Raw genomic sequence first — 17,632 nt, 5'->3', positions numbered from 1 at the left:
CCCATAACACATGGCTTGCAATGGGGGAATTTGGCAAGGGGTAGGGGCCATGAACAATGGCGGGGGACCTAAGAAAAGGAGCATCAGGGCTGCTCTGTGCAAAACCACTGCACAGAGCAGGGTGTAATGTTTGTTAGCACCTATTACTTTATCATAGCTTAAAGACAGCAGCTCAAAGCAACAAACAAAACTAGTAAAAATGTAAGTGCTATTCTAACCCTAAGGCAGGGTCATAAGACTCAATTTTATTCTTCTGCAGTAAAAAAACACACTTACAGGTCTTGTCCTTCCCCTAACCTGGGATTGGTCAATGAAAGGAGAAGCAGCAGAGCCATCATCTGCCTGGAGTTCATCTTTAGAAACTGGAGTTATTCTCCTCAGTCTACAACTAGAGTTAAACATGCAGTGAAAAGTGTAACCTGGCTGATGGCTGGGGGCACAGAAGTCTCTCTGTAAGAACAGGCGGATACATCAAGCACTCTCCCAGGGAGCAGCAAAGCCACTTCAGTAGGTGGGGGCTGAAACATCTAGTTTGTGCTCTTCAGATGACCCAACAACTGGGTACTTCTAGAACACCAGGTTACCAGATTTGTACTCCGAGTTTTGGCTTGGTGCTTTACACTGGATGGAAAACTGCGTACCCAGTTGAATTTGTGATTTCAGCTTTATATTACAGAGATATATTACTAGACATTATTACAGGCATTATTACAGTGATCTCAGGAGAATTCTCGAAGGACAGCATTAAGAGATACTCAAGGACTGTACAGAATATGGCTCTGGGTACAGCAGTAAGTAAAATCTCCAAATTCATGCTTGCTCTATGGAAAACAGCTGCTGAGAATGCAAAACAAGAAACATTAAATTAAGCTACATAATACCCATGTAATTTACTGGTACTCAAATAATCACTTACTTATGGCTGGTGCAATGCCACCAACAGATCCGGGACCAGGTATGTTGCCGGCTACAGCTGCCGCCTGTGCTGCTGCCGCTGCCTGGGCTGTAGCTGCTTGCTGCTGCATCTGTCGATGACACTGCCGTAGATCAAATACCTAGAGCAAGAAAAATAGGAGGAATGTTTCAAGTTAATCACAATATTGGGCTTATTGAACAAAAAAAAATAAAAAATAAATAACCACTAGACTAAAAAAGGGAACTACCTTTTTCATATATACCATTCGACAAAATGATCACTGGAATGCGGATTAGCCTCTTTGGCTACAGATAAAGTTTCTTCTTTGCAGTATTCATAAACAGGCCACAAAGTTTACTTAGTGATTGTAAAGCCTCTCTCTCTTTTTTTTTTTTTTTTTTTATAAACAAACCTGTTATACGTACCTCCTCTGTGCAGTTGGTTTTGCACAGGGCAGCCTGGATCCTCCTCTTCTCGGGTCCCTTGCTGCTGCTCCCGACCCCTCCCTCCTGTAGAGTGCCCCCACAGCAAGCAGCTTGCTATGGGGGCATCCGAGCAAAGCTGCTGTTCCGTGTCCATTCAGACACAGAGCTGCCGTTCAGACCCGCCCCCTCTCCAGATTGCCTAACCAAGTTTGATTGACAGCCACGGGAGCCAATGGCGCCATGGCTGTGCCCCAGCCAATCAGGAGGGAGAGTCCCAGACGGCCGAGGGACTTGCGGACATCGCTGGAGAGAGACGGGGCTCAGGTAAGTATTAGGGGGTGCTGGGGAGGCTACTACATCCAGAAAGTATTTTATCTTAATGCAAAGAATGCATTAAGATGAAAAAAACCTTTTGGCTTTACAACTCCTTTAAAAGTACTGGAAGCCAGAAGAAATTAACATGTTTCACTTGGCAAATAGTTTCCCGGAATTGAAGGGTGTTTGTCTGTTAGATATGCCATTGAAAGCGTTTTCTTTGATAAGCACAAAAAATGATCTGTTCATCTCACTAGAGATTAAGTGAACTGATAACGTCCTGTGCTCTCTACCACTGCTGCATCATCAGTTCCATTATTCCAAGCTATATCTGTGGACTACAGAACTCCTCTCCCCTAGGTTATGAAGAGAAAAAGAGGGTGATGTTTTGCAGTCCTAAAAATTTTTTCTTGTCCTAGTGTGACAATTGCTAATTGCACAAAGGTTCTTCAATCCAGAACCTCAGACAAGTTACATAGTAGGCGAGGTTGAATAAAGACAATAGTCCATCTAGTTCAACCTGTGTAATCATCTCTCATACCCCTGAATGTTCTGATCCTTGAGATGTACATCTGAGAGTCTTTTGAAAGCCACCATACTTCCCGCAGAAACCACCTCTTGTGGTAGAGAATTCCACAATCTTGTAGCCCTAACAGTAAAGAACCCCCCACGTTGCCTGAGGTTAAAACGCTTCTCCACTAATTGCATTGTATGTCCTCGAGTCCTCATGCAATCCTTTCGACTGAACAGCTTTTTTTCTATGCGGTGATCACCATTGAGATATTTATAAATTATTTTCATGTCCCCTCTCAGGGAGAATAAATCAAAGCGATTGCAGACGCTCTTCATAATTAAGGTCCTCCAATCCCCTAATCAGTTTAGTTGCCCTTCTCTGGACTCTCTCCAGCTCCAACACATCCCTCCTGAGGACTGGCGACCAGAACTGGACAGAATACTTCAGATGTGGTCGGACCAGAATTTTATAAAGTGGAAGGATTATAGTTTTATCTCTGGAATACATCCCTTTCTTTATGCATGCTAATATTCTGCCGGCCTTGTCAGCTGCCGCTTGAAATTGCATGCTATTCCCTAGTCTATCATCTACCAAGACTCCCAGATCCTTCTCCATTTTTGATTCCCCCAAAGGTTCCCCCCCTAAAGTGTATTGTGCTTTTATGTTTTTAGTCCCCAAGTGCAAAACCTTACACTTCTCCACATTAAACCTCATTTGCCATGGTCGTTGCCCACTCTGTTATTTTGTTCAGGTCATTATGTAGGATATCTGCTTCATGCTGTGCAGTTCTTGCCCTGCCCAATTTTGTGTCATCTGCAAAAACTGATATAGAACTACAGATCCGTCCTCAATGCGGTTTAAGAATAAATTGAACAAGGTTGGTCCCAGGACTGAGCCTAGCCATATGTACCTTATGTACCTTTTCCCCTGTAGAACATGTTCCGACTTTTTTTTTTCCTTTATCTTGTTTCTACAGCAAGAAAACGCTTTTTTTATCCTGTGAGGGACCAGCAGGGGGCCGCTGCTGGGAAGAGGGACCAGCAGGGGGCCGCTGCTGGGAAGAGGGACCAGCAGGGGGCCGCTGCTGGGAAGAGGGACCAGCAGGGGGCCGCTGCTGGGAAGAGGGACCAGCAGGGGGCCGCTGCTGGGAAGAGGGACCAGCAGGGGGCCGCTGCTGGGAAGAGGGACCAGCAGGGGGCCGCTGCTGGGAAGAGGGACCAGCAGGGGGCCGCTGCTGGGAAGAGGGATCAGCAGGATGCACTGATCCAGTCCCTATTGACATGCGCCCAGAATTACATTTCCCAAGAACGCTTTCCATACACACAGTGCAGTGTGTGTGCACGCTCTTGGGGAATTAAGGCCTCAGCAGTGTTTTTCTGGGAAAGAAGTCAATGTACACAGGCTTACACTGAAACAGTACAGGCACAATTGAGTACTAACCAGGTAACGTACAGCAGGCAGTTTGTGTGGGAAGGAGTGGTCACAAGGTAAACAAGGGGGAGTTCTAGAAATATAAACAGGGGAATCTGTAGTCTTGCAAGCTGACAACACTGCTTGTGATTTTAGTGCAGAAGATTTGCCAGAAAACAAAGGAAGTTACATGTTCACTGCATTTCTGACAGGATCAACAAATCCTTATTTGAGATTTAATGCGTTTTTAAAAGAATAAAACATGGGTAAATGTGCATGTATTTCAGAGATATACTACTTTTTTTATATTGTTTTGCTAATACATACAGTACGGTGCAAATCATTTAGGCAGGATTGAAAAATGCTGTAAATTAAGAATGCTTTCAGAAATAGAAGTGATTAATAGTATTTTTATCAATTAACAAAATTGGAAGTAAATGAACACAAGAGAAATCCGAATCAAAATTTGCTATGTCCCCCCCCCCTTCACCTTCAAAACCGCATCAGTTCTTCTGGGTACACTTGCACACAGTTTTTGAAGGAACTTGGCAGGTTGGTTGTTCCAAACAGCTTGGAGCACTAAACCCAAGATCTTCTGTGGATGTAGGCTGCCTCAAATCCTTCTCTCTTTTCATGTAATCCCAGACAGACTCCATATTGTTGAAATCAGGGCTCTGTGGGGGCAAAACCACTTCCAGGACTCCTTGTTCTTTACGCTGAAGATAGTCATTGTCATTAGGAACTATGTTTTGGGCTGTTGTCCTGCTGCAGGATACATTTGGAACCAATCATGCGCCTCCCAGATGGTATGGCATGATGGATAAGTACTGGTCTGTATTTCTCAGCATTGATCCTGACCAAATCTCCATTTGCAGAAATGCAACCCCAAACTTGGAAAGAGCCTCCACCATGCTTCACTGTTGCCTGCAGACACTCATTGTACCGCTCTCCAGCCCTTCTGTGAACAATCTGCCTCCTGCTACTGCCAAATATTTCACATTTTAACTCATCTGTCCAGAGCACCTACTGCTATTTTTCTGCACCCCAGTGCCTATGTTTTCATACATAGTTGAGTCGCTTAGCCTTTTTTCCCCATGTATGGCTTTTTGGCCACCATTCATTAAGACCACTTCTGGCCAGACTTTGGTGGATCCCACTGGTTTCCACCAGTTCTGTGCTGATGGCACTGCAGGACATCTTCCGATGTTGAAAGTAAACATGAAGTGTCTTTCATCTGCTGCATTAGGGTTTCCTTGGTCAACCACTGCATCTATGGTCCCAAACGCTGCCCGTTTCTTTGTGCTTCTTCAAAAGAGCTTGATGAATTGAATTAATGCTGATTTGAACCCAAAGGGTAATCACACCAAATATTGATTCAATTTAGATTTTTCTTCTGTTTGCTCACTTTGCATTTTGAAAATTGATGAAAATAAAAAAAAAAAAAAACATTTAGGGCCAGTTCACACCATAGAAATGCAGTCCTGATGCGTTCCATATGCTTTCTTGCATGTGCGTTTTTGATGCGCTCCATTGCGTTTTTGATGCAGTCCAGTGCATTTTCACCCCGCTTTATTTTTTACCTTAAGGACATGTGTGTTTGTGCGTTTTTGATGCGTTTTACAGCGTTCCAGTACAGTCCAGTGCAGGAAAAATGCAGCATGTTCCATTTTATTCTGGAGCTGGACGCACTGGAACTGCAAGCACTGGTGTGAGCGATGCCATTGGAAACCATATAACCTGCTTTCCATGCATTTTTGATGCAGGAAAAAAAAAAAAAACGCACTGGACTGCATGTGGTGTGAACTGGCCGTTAAATAATGGGATTTCTGACTTATCATAAAATCCATTTCTCTGATGTTCATTGACTGACAGCTCAGCTCCTGATATTCATAACCATTGGGTTTACTGCCCCCTACAGGAGTAGAACACTAAGCAGAAACTTACTGGCTACACCCATGGGCAGTCCCCAGGGGTTATACTCCCTCGTTCTGCTATAGCCACTCAGTTTTGTTACAAGCAGTGTCAGGAGAATTATAACTCCACAGAGGGGTGGGTGCTGTGTCCGTCAATTAACATCAGAGAAAAAGATTTTACGGTAAGTCAAAAATCCCATTTTCTCTTTCGTTCATTGACGGACAGCTCCTGGTATTCATAACCATTGGGACGTCCCAAAGCAATGTTAAAAATGAGGGGTGGGAACAACAAAAAAATTCCCAAGGCTAAACCTTAGCCAACCAGGAAACAATGGCTCAACCAAATAACTGGAGCCCACCTGAAAAAACAATACACCTTCAAAGAGGATCAGGTCCTCAAACACCAGCCTGCAAAACCTTGCGGCCAAAAGAAGCAGCCACAGATGCCAACACATCCACTTTATATATAAAACTATGTAAAGTGTGCACTGACGACCAGGTGGCCGCCTTGCAAACCTACGTCACGAGGGCTGAGAGCTGGTGATGGAAAGCCTAGGAGGCACTAAGCGGCCCTAGTAGAGTGCGCCTTGACAGGGAAAGGAAGAACCTGACCCCAGATGGAATAGGCCTGAACCACCGTCTGATCTATCTGGAAACGGTCACAGAGGAAGCGTTCCAAAGGTCCATTCGTGAGCAAAGTCTTCCTGAAAGACTCAATAGCTGCCAGGTACACCCTAATTCCTCGGACCATATCCAAGACAAGCAAGGCAATTTCCTTTGGCTGTTTAGGTCTGGGAAACAGAGAAGGCAACACAATGTCTTCATTCAACTGAAAATCTGAGAAAACAGAAGGCGCCTCAAAGTGCAGAAAACGAAAGGCTTTTATTGCCAAAAGGGTAAAAATGCACTTACTAGAATTAAAATAAACCAGGCTCATCATAGGATGTGGCATGAAGGAGCCCATCGACGCTCCGAAACGCATACAGCCCTTTTGACATCACTTCCTGGTATTGTGTTCCACGCTGGTCCGGGCAGCACCGCTGTCCTTCCTGGTTCTTGCTCCTGCGGCCCAACTCTGCTGGTCGGTTGGGATCGCCACCATCAAGCTGCACATGGGACCACCTGTCACTGGATTCCGTGTCACATCCTATGATGAGCCTGATTTATTTTAATGCTAGTAAGTGCATTTTTATGCTTTGGCAATAAAAGTCTTTTGTTTTCTGCACTTAAGAGGTGCCTTCTTTTTGGTTCCTTCTTGAAGTTGTTGCCCTAGAACTGCTGAGACACCGGCTTGCCTGTTCTGTATCCAATCCATTGCGGACATCGCCTTTGGCCAGAATCCGCCATCCATCACCTCATCCTAGTTATAAATGAAAATCAGAGACAACCTTTGGAAGAAAGGAAGGACAGGGGCAAAGAACCACCTTATCCCTGTGAATCACCAGGTAAGGTAGACAGCATAACGCCCCCAGTTCCGACACCCTGTGTGCAGAGGTGATAGCCACTAAAAAAGCCACCTTCTGGGACAGTGCAAGCAGGGGAATCTCCCGAATATTTTCAAAGGGAGGCATCTGTAGAGCTGAAAGCACCAAATTAAGATCCCAAGGCGGCAACAGAGCCCAAACTGGAGGAACCAAAAGTCAGACACCCTGAAGAAAGGTACGCACCAGGGAGCGTATGGCCAAGGGTCGTTGGAAGAAGACCGCCAAAGGCAAAACCTAGCCCTTGATGGTACTCCAGGTCAATTTCTTTTCAAACCCCATTGAAGGAAGGTCAAGATCTGAGCCACTGAGGAGCGAGGACGACCCCCAAGAGACTCAAACCACGCAATGTACGCCTTCCACGTACAATGGTAGATCTTCCTAGAGGTAGATTTCCTAGCTTTCAACGGTGAAGGGAATCACCGACTCAGAGAAACCCCTATCCTTCAGCACCTGGCGCTTAACAGCCAAGCTGTCAAAGCCAGCGACTGTAAAACAGGATGGAAGATAGGTTCTTGCGACAGCAGATCCTCCCTGGGAGGAAGCTACCAAGGAACGTCGGCGACCAATCGCACCATATCGGCGTACTAAACCTGGCGAGGCAAGTCCAGAGCCACTAAGATGACCGGAAACCCTTCTGCCTCCATCCTACGCAGAAGTCTGGGCAGAAGCTTGAGATGAGGGAAGGCGTAAATTGGACGATACTGACCCCACAGGGCATCCAGCACGTCTGTGGTGTCCGCAAGAGAACCCCTTGACCGAGCCACAAACCTCTGCACCTTCCTGTTGAACCGCGACGCCAACAGATCCACCTCGGGGGTGCCCGACCGGAAACACAGCTGATGAAACGCCTTCGGGTAATGGGACCACTCCCCGTGGTTCAACGCCTGCCGTCTGCCAATTTTCCATCCCAAGAATGTGCACGGTGGAGAGGGCTGGAACGAACCGTTCTGCCCACCTTAGAATGCCGGCTACCTCCGGAGCCGCTAGTACACTTCTTGTGCCCCCTTGGTGATTGACATAAGCCACAGCCTTTTCAATTTCCGATTGAATGCACACTGGACAACCCTGAAGACAATCCATCCAATGATCAAGACACAGTCTGATCGCTTGGAGTTTCAAGACCTTGATCGGTATTCTGAGCCCCTCCAGCGTCCAGATCCCGAGCAGAATGCTTGCGGAGGACGCCTCCCCAGCCCGACAGGCTGGCATCCATGGTGACCACTGTCCAATACAAGGGAAGGATTTTCCCAGCCGAAGCGCCGGAGAACTAATCCACCATATCAGAGACTCCTTTGTGCCCCAACGGAGCCGGATCCGATTGTCCAGAGACTGCAGAGTCTTGTCCCATTTGTTTAGAATTTCCCTTTACAGGCATCTTGTATGGAACTGTGCAAACAGAACCGCATCGAAGGTAGACCCCATCAGGCCCAGAAACCGCATGCAAGTCTTGAGGGATGACCATTCGTTGGACAGCAGAAGACAAAGTGCAGCCTGCAATTTCTGGAATTTTTCCCACTCTGGCTAAGGTCGAGTCCAGAGTCAGGCCCAGATAGTCCAGCTTTGTAGACGGAACCAGAGCAGACTTCTGAAAATTCAGAACCCAGCTGAATTTCCACAGAGTTCGTATTGTGATCTCCAGGTTCTCCACCAGAACAGATGGAGACTCCGCTCACAGGAGATCGTCCAAATAGCCCGTACTGCGATCCCCCATTGGTGTAGCAAAGCTAGCACCAGGGCTAACACTTTTGTGAAGACCCAAGGAGCAGATGCGAGACCAAAGGGTAACGCCACAAACTGATAACGCTCCTCTCCCACAGCAAAGCAGAGTAAAACGCTGGCCACATATTGAAATGCGAAGGTTGGCATGCTTAAAAATCGATAGAGGCAAGGAAATCCCCCTGATGCAGGGATGCCACCACCGTTCTAATGGACTCCATTCTGAACTTCCGTACACGCGCAAAGCAGTTTAGCATCTTGAGGTCCAGGATTGGACACACTTTGCCTTCCTTCCTGGGAACTGTGAACAGGTTTGAGTAAAAACCCTGAAAAACGTTCCGAGATCGGAACTGGGACAATCACCCCTAGAAGGAACAGGCCTTGTACCGCCCCAAACAGGCCCTGTAAGCGGTCTGGGGAGAGGCGCAAGTTGGAAGGAAAAAACCTTGCCGATGGGGGGGGGGGGGGGGGGGGGGGGGACAAGTGCGAAACTCAATCATGCACCGCACCGAATTACTTTGTGGACACACTTGTCTTGCACCCAGGAAGTCCACGGGTCCAGAAACCAGCAAAGACGTCCCCCCCCCCCCCACTCCTAAAAAGGGTGAGAGCGCAATTTCATGCAGAAGGAGCCTTGTCCACGGGTCTGGAGAAGCCAGATCTTGGCTTTCCAGACCAAGTTCATCTGGATTCTCCAGAAGAGGCCCTGAAGGGCTTCGAGCCCTTGTCAGTCGTCCCGAGGGACAAAAGAAAAAAAAAAAAATATGAGCCGAGAAGGAAGGCCCACATCTACGATGAGGAGCCCTGCTCTTAGTAGCTTGTGGAAAAAAGTACTCTTCCCCCAGGTAGACCTTTAATGATGTCATCCAGGGTAGCTCCAAACAGACAGACAATCTCCTTGAAAAGGAAGACCAGTCAAGACCTTTTTTTTTAAAAGTCTGATCGGCAGACCAGCACTTGAGCCAAAAGACACGCCGAAGGACCACTGCCAAAACAGAGAGGCGAGCCATCAGGGGAACCGCATCCAAAGAGTCATCACAGATAAACTGCAGCCCCTGAACCAGCTGGTCTGCAAGCTTGGCAAAGGCAGGGGGGAGCTGTTCCTCCTCCAGGTCACGGTGTAGGAGCTTAGCCCACTCGGTCAGAGTTTGCGACACTAGCGCAATGGTGAATACCGGCCTCACTGCTGAACCAGCCAGAGTGTACATAGTGCGGGCCACAGCCCTTCCGCATTCCAGGCAGCCGGATCCTTAAAGACCAGGGACTCCTCAACCGGAATAATAATTGCCTTGTTTAATTTGGAAACCAGAGGGTCCACCACCGGTGGCACATTCCACTTTAGTGACTCCTCATTGGGGTTATGCGTAGCAAAGCGCTTAGGCACCCCACTAGTATGCTTTGGTCGTCCCCACTCTTTAGCGACAATTCTGTCAAAATAGGCTGGGAAAGGAAACACTTTGCCCTTTGGATGGCTTTTAAGTGCCAAAGGTCACATGTGCCTCCGTCGCAGCTTCAGCTGTGTCCTCCCATCTTCAGGGTCTCACACACAGATAATCAGTGCATCCAACAGCACCTTCTCGCTCGCGGACGTGGAGGAATCATCCTCACCAGAGGATTCCAGATGCGTTGTTTCAGACCAAGCAGGGTGACCCACGTCCGTGGAGGCTGAATCAGATTTGGGATCTGATGAGACAGGGGAAGGCGGGGGCGCTTTATGCTAGTCCGTCGCCCACAAGCCACCTCCACCTGGGACACAAGGGACTCCAGGACCGCCATCAGTGCATAGATGGATGGTTGGGACCCAGAGGGCACCGCAGCCTCAGAGAGGGGATCAGGCAGGGAAACGTGCTTCAAAGACTCCATGACTCACCAGGGAGACCCCAAAAAAAGTGTAAAACACTGCTAAGAGACAACTCCCATCGCACTGGCACCACCACCTGGTCGCTGCGGGAAGGAAGAGAACCCGGGGGTCCGACCGTCCCAAGGAGGAGCCCACGTTCACGGGAGGGGGGGCACAGCATGTAGGGGCAGTATAACCCAATGGTTATGAATATCAGGAGCTGTGTCCGTCAATGAATGTAAGAGAAATATATTTTTTGAAAATATTCTTACAGTACAGCATTTCTTCAAACATGCCTTTTGCACAGTACAGTACATTCTAAGAAGCACTCAACAGTGTCAAAGATGTTCATTTTAGAACATTACCTTTTGATGCCATTGTGCAGTGGGGGTCTTTATTTAAGGAACCTTATAAGATACATGTTCAGAGGAAACACTTAGCTTTAATAAGCAAAATGTGCTGAAAAGCGTAATTTAGATGTTGAATTACCTTAATATATGCACTTGGATAAATTTTGTGAACGGCATCCCCAGGAGCACGCCCGGCTTCTCTGTCCAGGTAGTAGCTCTGTACAAACACGGCATGATCACTAAGACAGCGCACCCACACATCACCTTCACCTTTACACTCCAGCTGCACACCTTTACCTATGTGTAACCTGAGAGAGAAGACAAAGTTGTTAGTGCCATACAAATATGTAAAATGTGGAAAAATATTGCATATAGAAGGACACAGAAACTGAGAAAACTAATAGGTCTTTAATTAAATGGGAGTACAAGATTGTGCGATAATGTTTTGGGGTACTTCATTAGGACATTGGGAGAATATACATACTTGTCTCAGCTACATGTGGTGGATAGAATAACATGGAGAAAGACTGTATGGGCTTGCAAGTCTTGATTGTAAACACTAATGCACTACATTCTAAACGGTGTAAAAGTATGTATTCCAGTGGTGCTAAAGGCAGAAGGTGTTTTTTTTTTTTTTATCTCAATGTATTCTATGCATTAAGATTAAAAAAAACCTCCTGTGTGCAGCAGCCCCCCTTATATTTACCTGAGCACCATCTCAATCCTGCAAAGTTGCACGAGAGCATTGGCTGTCCTGGATTCTTCCTCCTGATTGGATGAGAAACAGCAGCAAGCACCATTGGCCAAGTCAATGAGCCAATCAGGAGAGAAAGAGGACAGGGCTGAGCCGTGGTTCCATGTCTGAATGGACAACAGAGCAAGCATGCTGCTTGCTGTTGGGGCACTCGGCAGGAGCGAGGGACGAGAATAGGGGAAGATTGGGGGCTGCTCTGTGCAAAACCACGGCAAAAAACAGGTTAAGTATAACATGTTTTTTTTTTATTTTTGTGTTTAAAAATAACAAAGATATTAATATTACTTTTGTGGAAATGCCATATTAATGTGTGGAAAGGCCAACTTTCCACACATTAATAAAGCTTCATAAAATATTGAGACTGTTATCCTGCCCTCCAGTATAAAGCTTACCTTGCTCTCTCAATAGCTTCTGTTCTATGTACATTGGACAGCTGACCTAAGCAGAAGCGATCACCGCCAGATGGGTCTACATAACCGTCCACGGTGACAATGGGACAGTTTGAAGGGACTTTGAAGGTCTCCCCCACCTGAACATCCATTTCAAAGTAAGCAATAGAGCACCAATACTCAGGGGCTGCCAAGAAAGGAAAAAACAATTAACAATACCCAAACATATTGTAAATTTTATAATACGTGTGACAAGTATTTTTAACCCCTTCCTGCATCTCTAGATAAACTCTCCCTTGTACGATGACTCAGCCTAAGTATAGAATAATCTACGTGTTAATAAATGGAATAACTTAAGTAAATTAGTTACATTACTGAAGCACTTCACTAATTTTAAAAAATACTTCTACACCACTTTGTGAATTAGAATATCAAGAAAAGAAAAAAAAAGGAATATTTTGCTCAACACAAACAAAAGTATATTCATGCTCACCTGGATGATTGGAAATTGGAGGCTGGAATGCAAGTTCATTGTGAACAGGCCCTGCAAAACAAAATTCTTCCTTCTCAAATCACTTTGTATTGATTTTTGAGATGACCACGCTTTAAACTAAGTTAAAAAAAATGTACAAAAATCTGAGAAACCCAAACATTCACAGAAAGATCGATATATATATATATATATAAGTTTGTGCTGCTTACATGATAGTCTCAGTGACTGAAAATAGCAGATTCTTCATAAAAATTAAGGAAAATATATGTTGCCAACAACCACCAAACATCCGCTTCCAGTTTATAGTCAATACGTTGCTAAGACCACCCCCTAGTTTCTTCCAGTTTTACGCATCTACCATATTCACATAGCAACCAACATCACGGTACATAAAAAAAAAAAAAAAAAAAAAATCTAGGGTTGATTTACTAAGAGAAGAGGCTGTTTACTTTACAAAGTGGACATTTACTTTCAATATTAGTGAATAAGGCGAATTCAGGATCATTTTGCATACCCAATTGAGCGAGGGAAAACTAAAAACTGGATTTTTGCTAGCATATGATTCCAGGTGATCACACAACCTTATTCACTAACATTCAAAGTGAACAGTCCCTACACATTCAGTAAATTAACCCGATTTTATCAAACAATCTAAATTTGTGAGCTGGGGGGGGGACAAATGTAAGGAAATTTAAATATAAAAGCATAACAAAGTTGTGGAAAGGAAATGGCTATAAAGCTGTTAAGAGACATTGTCACTTTGCTAGTAGCCCTCCTCTGCCCGAGCAAGGTACACTCAAATCTGCACTTCTCCCCAGCCTAACTGCTCTGTCAGGGTAAGGTTCGGGATATTGGGAACCATGTGACCTTGAGCGTGAGGCAGTGCTCAGGCCTGAAAGGACGATCCCCCAGGGACTGACAGGGGCATAGTGACATCATTTACGCATCATGTAATTTCCAACATCATCCTACCAGTGAGGTGGGGTGTTATCAGGAGGTACTGTCCCACTGAATGGACAGGTGACAGTGGGGGAGATTTACTAAAACTGGAGCACAAATAATCTGACGCAGCTGTGCATGGTAGCCAATCAGCTTCTAACTTTAGCTTATTCAATTAAGCTTTGACAATACAATCTGGAAGCGGATTGGTTTCTGTGCAGAGCTGCACCAGATGTTGCACTCTCCAGTTTTAGTAAATCCCCCCCCCCCCCCCAGGGTCTCCAGTGTAAAGACAGAAACCAAGAGGTGACGCATGTACCTTTAGGGCCCCTTCACACTAGAATGCAGTGCAGGAGACCTGCATTCCGTGACAGTTCGCCATGACCATGCGATCTGCAGCAGGTGCCTGCGAAAAGGTAACGACACCCCAAAATGCAGGACACAAATACATAACATTTGCCCACAACGAATCGCATGGTAAAAAAAAGTACCATGATATCCAGTTGCAGTGCTGAAATTGCACTGCATGTGAATTGCACAGGACCCGCACAGTGGGGTTGATTTATTAAAACAAAATCTGGTGGAGCTCTGAATGGTAGCCAATCAGCTTTAAACTTCAGCTTGTTCAATTAAGCTTTGACAAAGAAAAACCTGGAAGCCGATTGGTTTCTATGCAGAGCTGCACCAGATTTTCCACTCTCCAGGTTGTAGTAAATCAACCCCAATGTTCCTGTGCGATTCCCATGCAGTTCCTTACTCTGGGAGAATCTCCTGCATGCCTCGGGACTTCCCATCCTGCTTGCACATTCTCATTCAAATTCTCACTTGGAAAGATTCCATTAACTGATGCTAAGCAGGTTTTAGATTCACACATTCAGCAATGCAAGATGGGATGAGAGTGCATGCCAGATTATTTGTCCTGTGCCCTAGCAATGAACAGCAAATTGTGCCAAACCTGGGTATCAGATATTACTAGAAGAAAAAAAATTCCCAACTAGCACCCTTTAGTGTCTGCTGGTAGACAAAGGCATTATCCTAACAATTCCTAATGACAGATGTCCTTTAAAAAATGTCCACCAACAACTGAGTGTTTGCATGAATAGAGCAGGGCTGAGCAATACAACAGCTTAATTTACCTGATGTGCACATGCAAAACTAAATTATCAGGTGATAACCTAAATCTTAAGCAATGGTCTGGGGGTTGGTGGGGGGGGTTTCCTGTTCCCCAGAGGTTATGGTCTTAGCCTATGCAAACTATAAAAACTACAGATGACATCTGTAAAATTGTTAGCCAACTGTTGCTTGGAAAAGACATAATATAGCCAAGAATACTATCAGGAGGAAAGACATGGATGGAACTGATCAATGTATTTAAAACTAAAACATTGGAAAAAAAAAAACTTACAGTAATGTCCGGGATGGGGCATGGGTGGATGGTGCTGAAGATGTCCGTTCTGGTGGTGAGACATATTGGGTGTGTAAGCTGCTGTTCTACTTCCAGTCCAGGTTGTGGTACTGTCTACAACATCACACAGAAGATGGTTACTACTCCGGCCTTTAGCCTGGGTGCAGTGTCAGCAATATGTCTCAGGGGAGGGGGGTGTACTTCAAAATAATGCAACTATGATATATCATGCAAAATAAAATGAATAAAAAAATAAATAAAAAATCTGCAGAGTGTTATGGAGGGATGACTGGTCTCCAGCTTTCAAGCTGGGATGGCAGAAAATTGTGAATGCTGCTAATGTACACGAATTAAGGACTCCTAATCAACATGGCAGCCATACTGTAAAGAGAAAGCTGAATTCATCAAGGAGAAACTTACTCAGTCATTTCTTATGGAGCACTATGGCAGAGTTGCATCCAACAAATGCAGCACACACACAGTGAAAAGCAACTTTCTATTTTGGATTTGAACAGATTTTGCCTACCTATTCACCAAGAACTGACAGCGGGGGTACCTGTTTGGGCTAGCTTGGTCCAAAAAAAAAAAAAAAAAAAAAAAACCTAAAGTAATAGTAAAGCTGCAGATCAGCCCTAGCACTATTCTAAAAGTCACCACTGTAAAACAAGTTTATACTTGCCTTTGCTGTCACTCGTGTCTACGAGGACAAATCACTAATAGAAGTTTCTTCTAAAACCAACACTTCCAGGTTTGTCGATCATTCTTGGTCCCCTGACCTACACACCATTACAAGGAGCAGTAGTGACTTAGGGGTCAATAGAAGGACCCAGGGAACACAGAGGATCAACAGTCCCTGAAACCTCTGCTTCAGAAGAAACTTTATCCTGAGATTTGTCTTTAGCAGAGCCGTATGGGCAGCTGGAAAGTATATACTTTCTTTCTTGCCCCACTCCTCTACTACACATATAATGTCTAGCCTGTCTATCTAGTGACCTGTATATTCACCTACCCCCCTCGTCCTGTACATTAACCCCTACAGCTCTAGCCCTGGCACTGTATGTAATCTGAAAATTAACCCCCCTTCACCTCCCTGCCTCTGTGTATGTCCGGTACATGTATACAGTGCACCATTACCAAGCTCTATGTTTTAACCACATCCAAACCAGTACAGTTCTTCATTACCAAAGAACAAGATCACCTTGGAATGTCAAGTTTCAAAAAAGAAAAAAAAAAAAAAAGAAAAAAAAAAAAAAAAAAAAAAAAAGGTAATTTTGAGGGGTTTTTGTACTGTTGTGGCATTTTTGCCAGGTTTTATAACAGAAATGAAGGTAAACTGACTTCTTTCCAAAATTCTGTCTTTCCTTATTTATAGTAAACTAATAATAATAATATTAAAAGAATAAATAAAATATGCCCATCCTTTTGCAGGTAAAAAAAAAAAAAGTGCATTTATTGTTTTTTTACATTGCATCCTGTAAAGCATTTCACCTGCGATCAGGAGACGTTCATAAGTCCAACAAAGATCAGTGAGTAGATTAAAAAAGAATAGTCATTTTTTTTGCATGTGTGCGCTATTCTTTTTTAATATACATGTCGCTTGGTCCATAGCTGCACCGGCTTTAGATATACATGTTCAGGGTTTGCTCCCCCAATTTTTTGCTTGTTTATTATGTATTCGATCTGACCAGACTTCTGAGGTTGAGCACCCCATCCCCCACACATACCTGTACTCTATCAGAGTCCACCATCAAGTAGATACAGGAGGAGTCCCTTGTGGTGCATTAGTACATCTATCCCAGCAAGGAGCGTTGTCTCCAAGGGTAAGAAAGGCTGGATTCACCCCTTTTCTATGGATAGTGTAGGACCCACTGATAATGGGGTTCTTTGACGCAGTGGTGGGCTTGAGCACGATATGGCCATACGGTGGGACCAAATCCCCATTTTTATTTATGGATTGTCTCCATATTTGATAGTCCTTTCTTTTGCATGTGTGCGCTATTCTTTTTTTAATATACATGTTGCTTGGTTCATAGCTGCACCGGCTTTAGATATACATGTTCAGGGTTTGCTCCCCCAATTTTTTGCTTGTTTACTGCAGATATAATGTACTTGGGAGCAGCCATAGTTTTGTTTTTTTAACAGGGAGCAGCCATATTTGAGGATTACACAGGGAGGCTATATTTCCTGCTCAGTAATACTAATCTAGGATTGTGCTTCCCTGCGACTCATTGCAGGTTTGGACAGCCTATCAGCATGGAACGATCACAAAAACACAATACAAACCGCAGAATTCCTCAGTGTGTAAAAACAATACCCACTAAAAAAATGCATGTGCTGCCATTACTATCCTTTAGCAAATGCTAGTGGCCAGGTTTAAATACTGACAGTCTGGATCAGTACTTCAAGTATCAAACTGGAACAAGCATGCGTTTTAAGAAAGTCAAGAGAAGACGTCAGTTTGTTATCTGCATACTTGTGCTTAGTCAGCAGTGACTCAAGCTAACCAAGACAAAAAAGCATGACAGCCAGACACTTAGCATTTTCTGAAGGCGGGAAAAGCAATGACAGCATTCATAACTCTCTCATTAAACTTTTGCTTTATACCTCCCCTAGGTGAACATTTAACATCTAACCATCCACCCCAACACTAACTAGTTCATCAGTGAATCTTACATCCCCATTAAAGGGCCTAAAGTAAGTTGCAGCCAGTGGGAAAGGCTCACTTTCCCGCTAAGCTTTAAACCTTTCCTTACTTATACTAAATAATAA

General features: G+C 44.8%; 1 protein-coding gene across 1 annotated transcript in view; it reads right to left on the bottom strand.

Moving 5' to 3' along the window:
- The window catches only part of SMAD4 (SMAD family member 4), a 70,733-nt gene that overhangs the window by 7,339 nt on the left and 45,762 nt on the right, over positions 1-17,632 (bottom strand). The window contains exons 7-11 of the mRNA XM_082255184.1: positions 14,864-14,977; positions 12,520-12,570; positions 12,030-12,213; positions 11,023-11,191; positions 917-1,055 (exon numbers count right to left, since the gene is read on the bottom strand). Coding sequence (XP_082111310.1) covers positions 917-1,055; positions 11,023-11,191; positions 12,030-12,213; positions 12,520-12,570; positions 14,864-14,977 — 657 coding nt within the window. The remainder of the gene's footprint in view (positions 1-916; positions 1,056-11,022; positions 11,192-12,029; positions 12,214-12,519; positions 12,571-14,863; positions 14,978-17,632) is intronic.

This window comes from Pelophylax lessonae, assembly GCF_965119305.1.
Source record: "Pelophylax lessonae genome assembly, chromosome: 1".
In the NCBI taxonomy this organism is placed as follows: Eukaryota; Metazoa; Chordata; class Amphibia; order Anura; family Ranidae; genus Pelophylax; species Pelophylax lessonae.
This window is presented reverse-complemented; position numbering and strand designations above follow the sequence as displayed.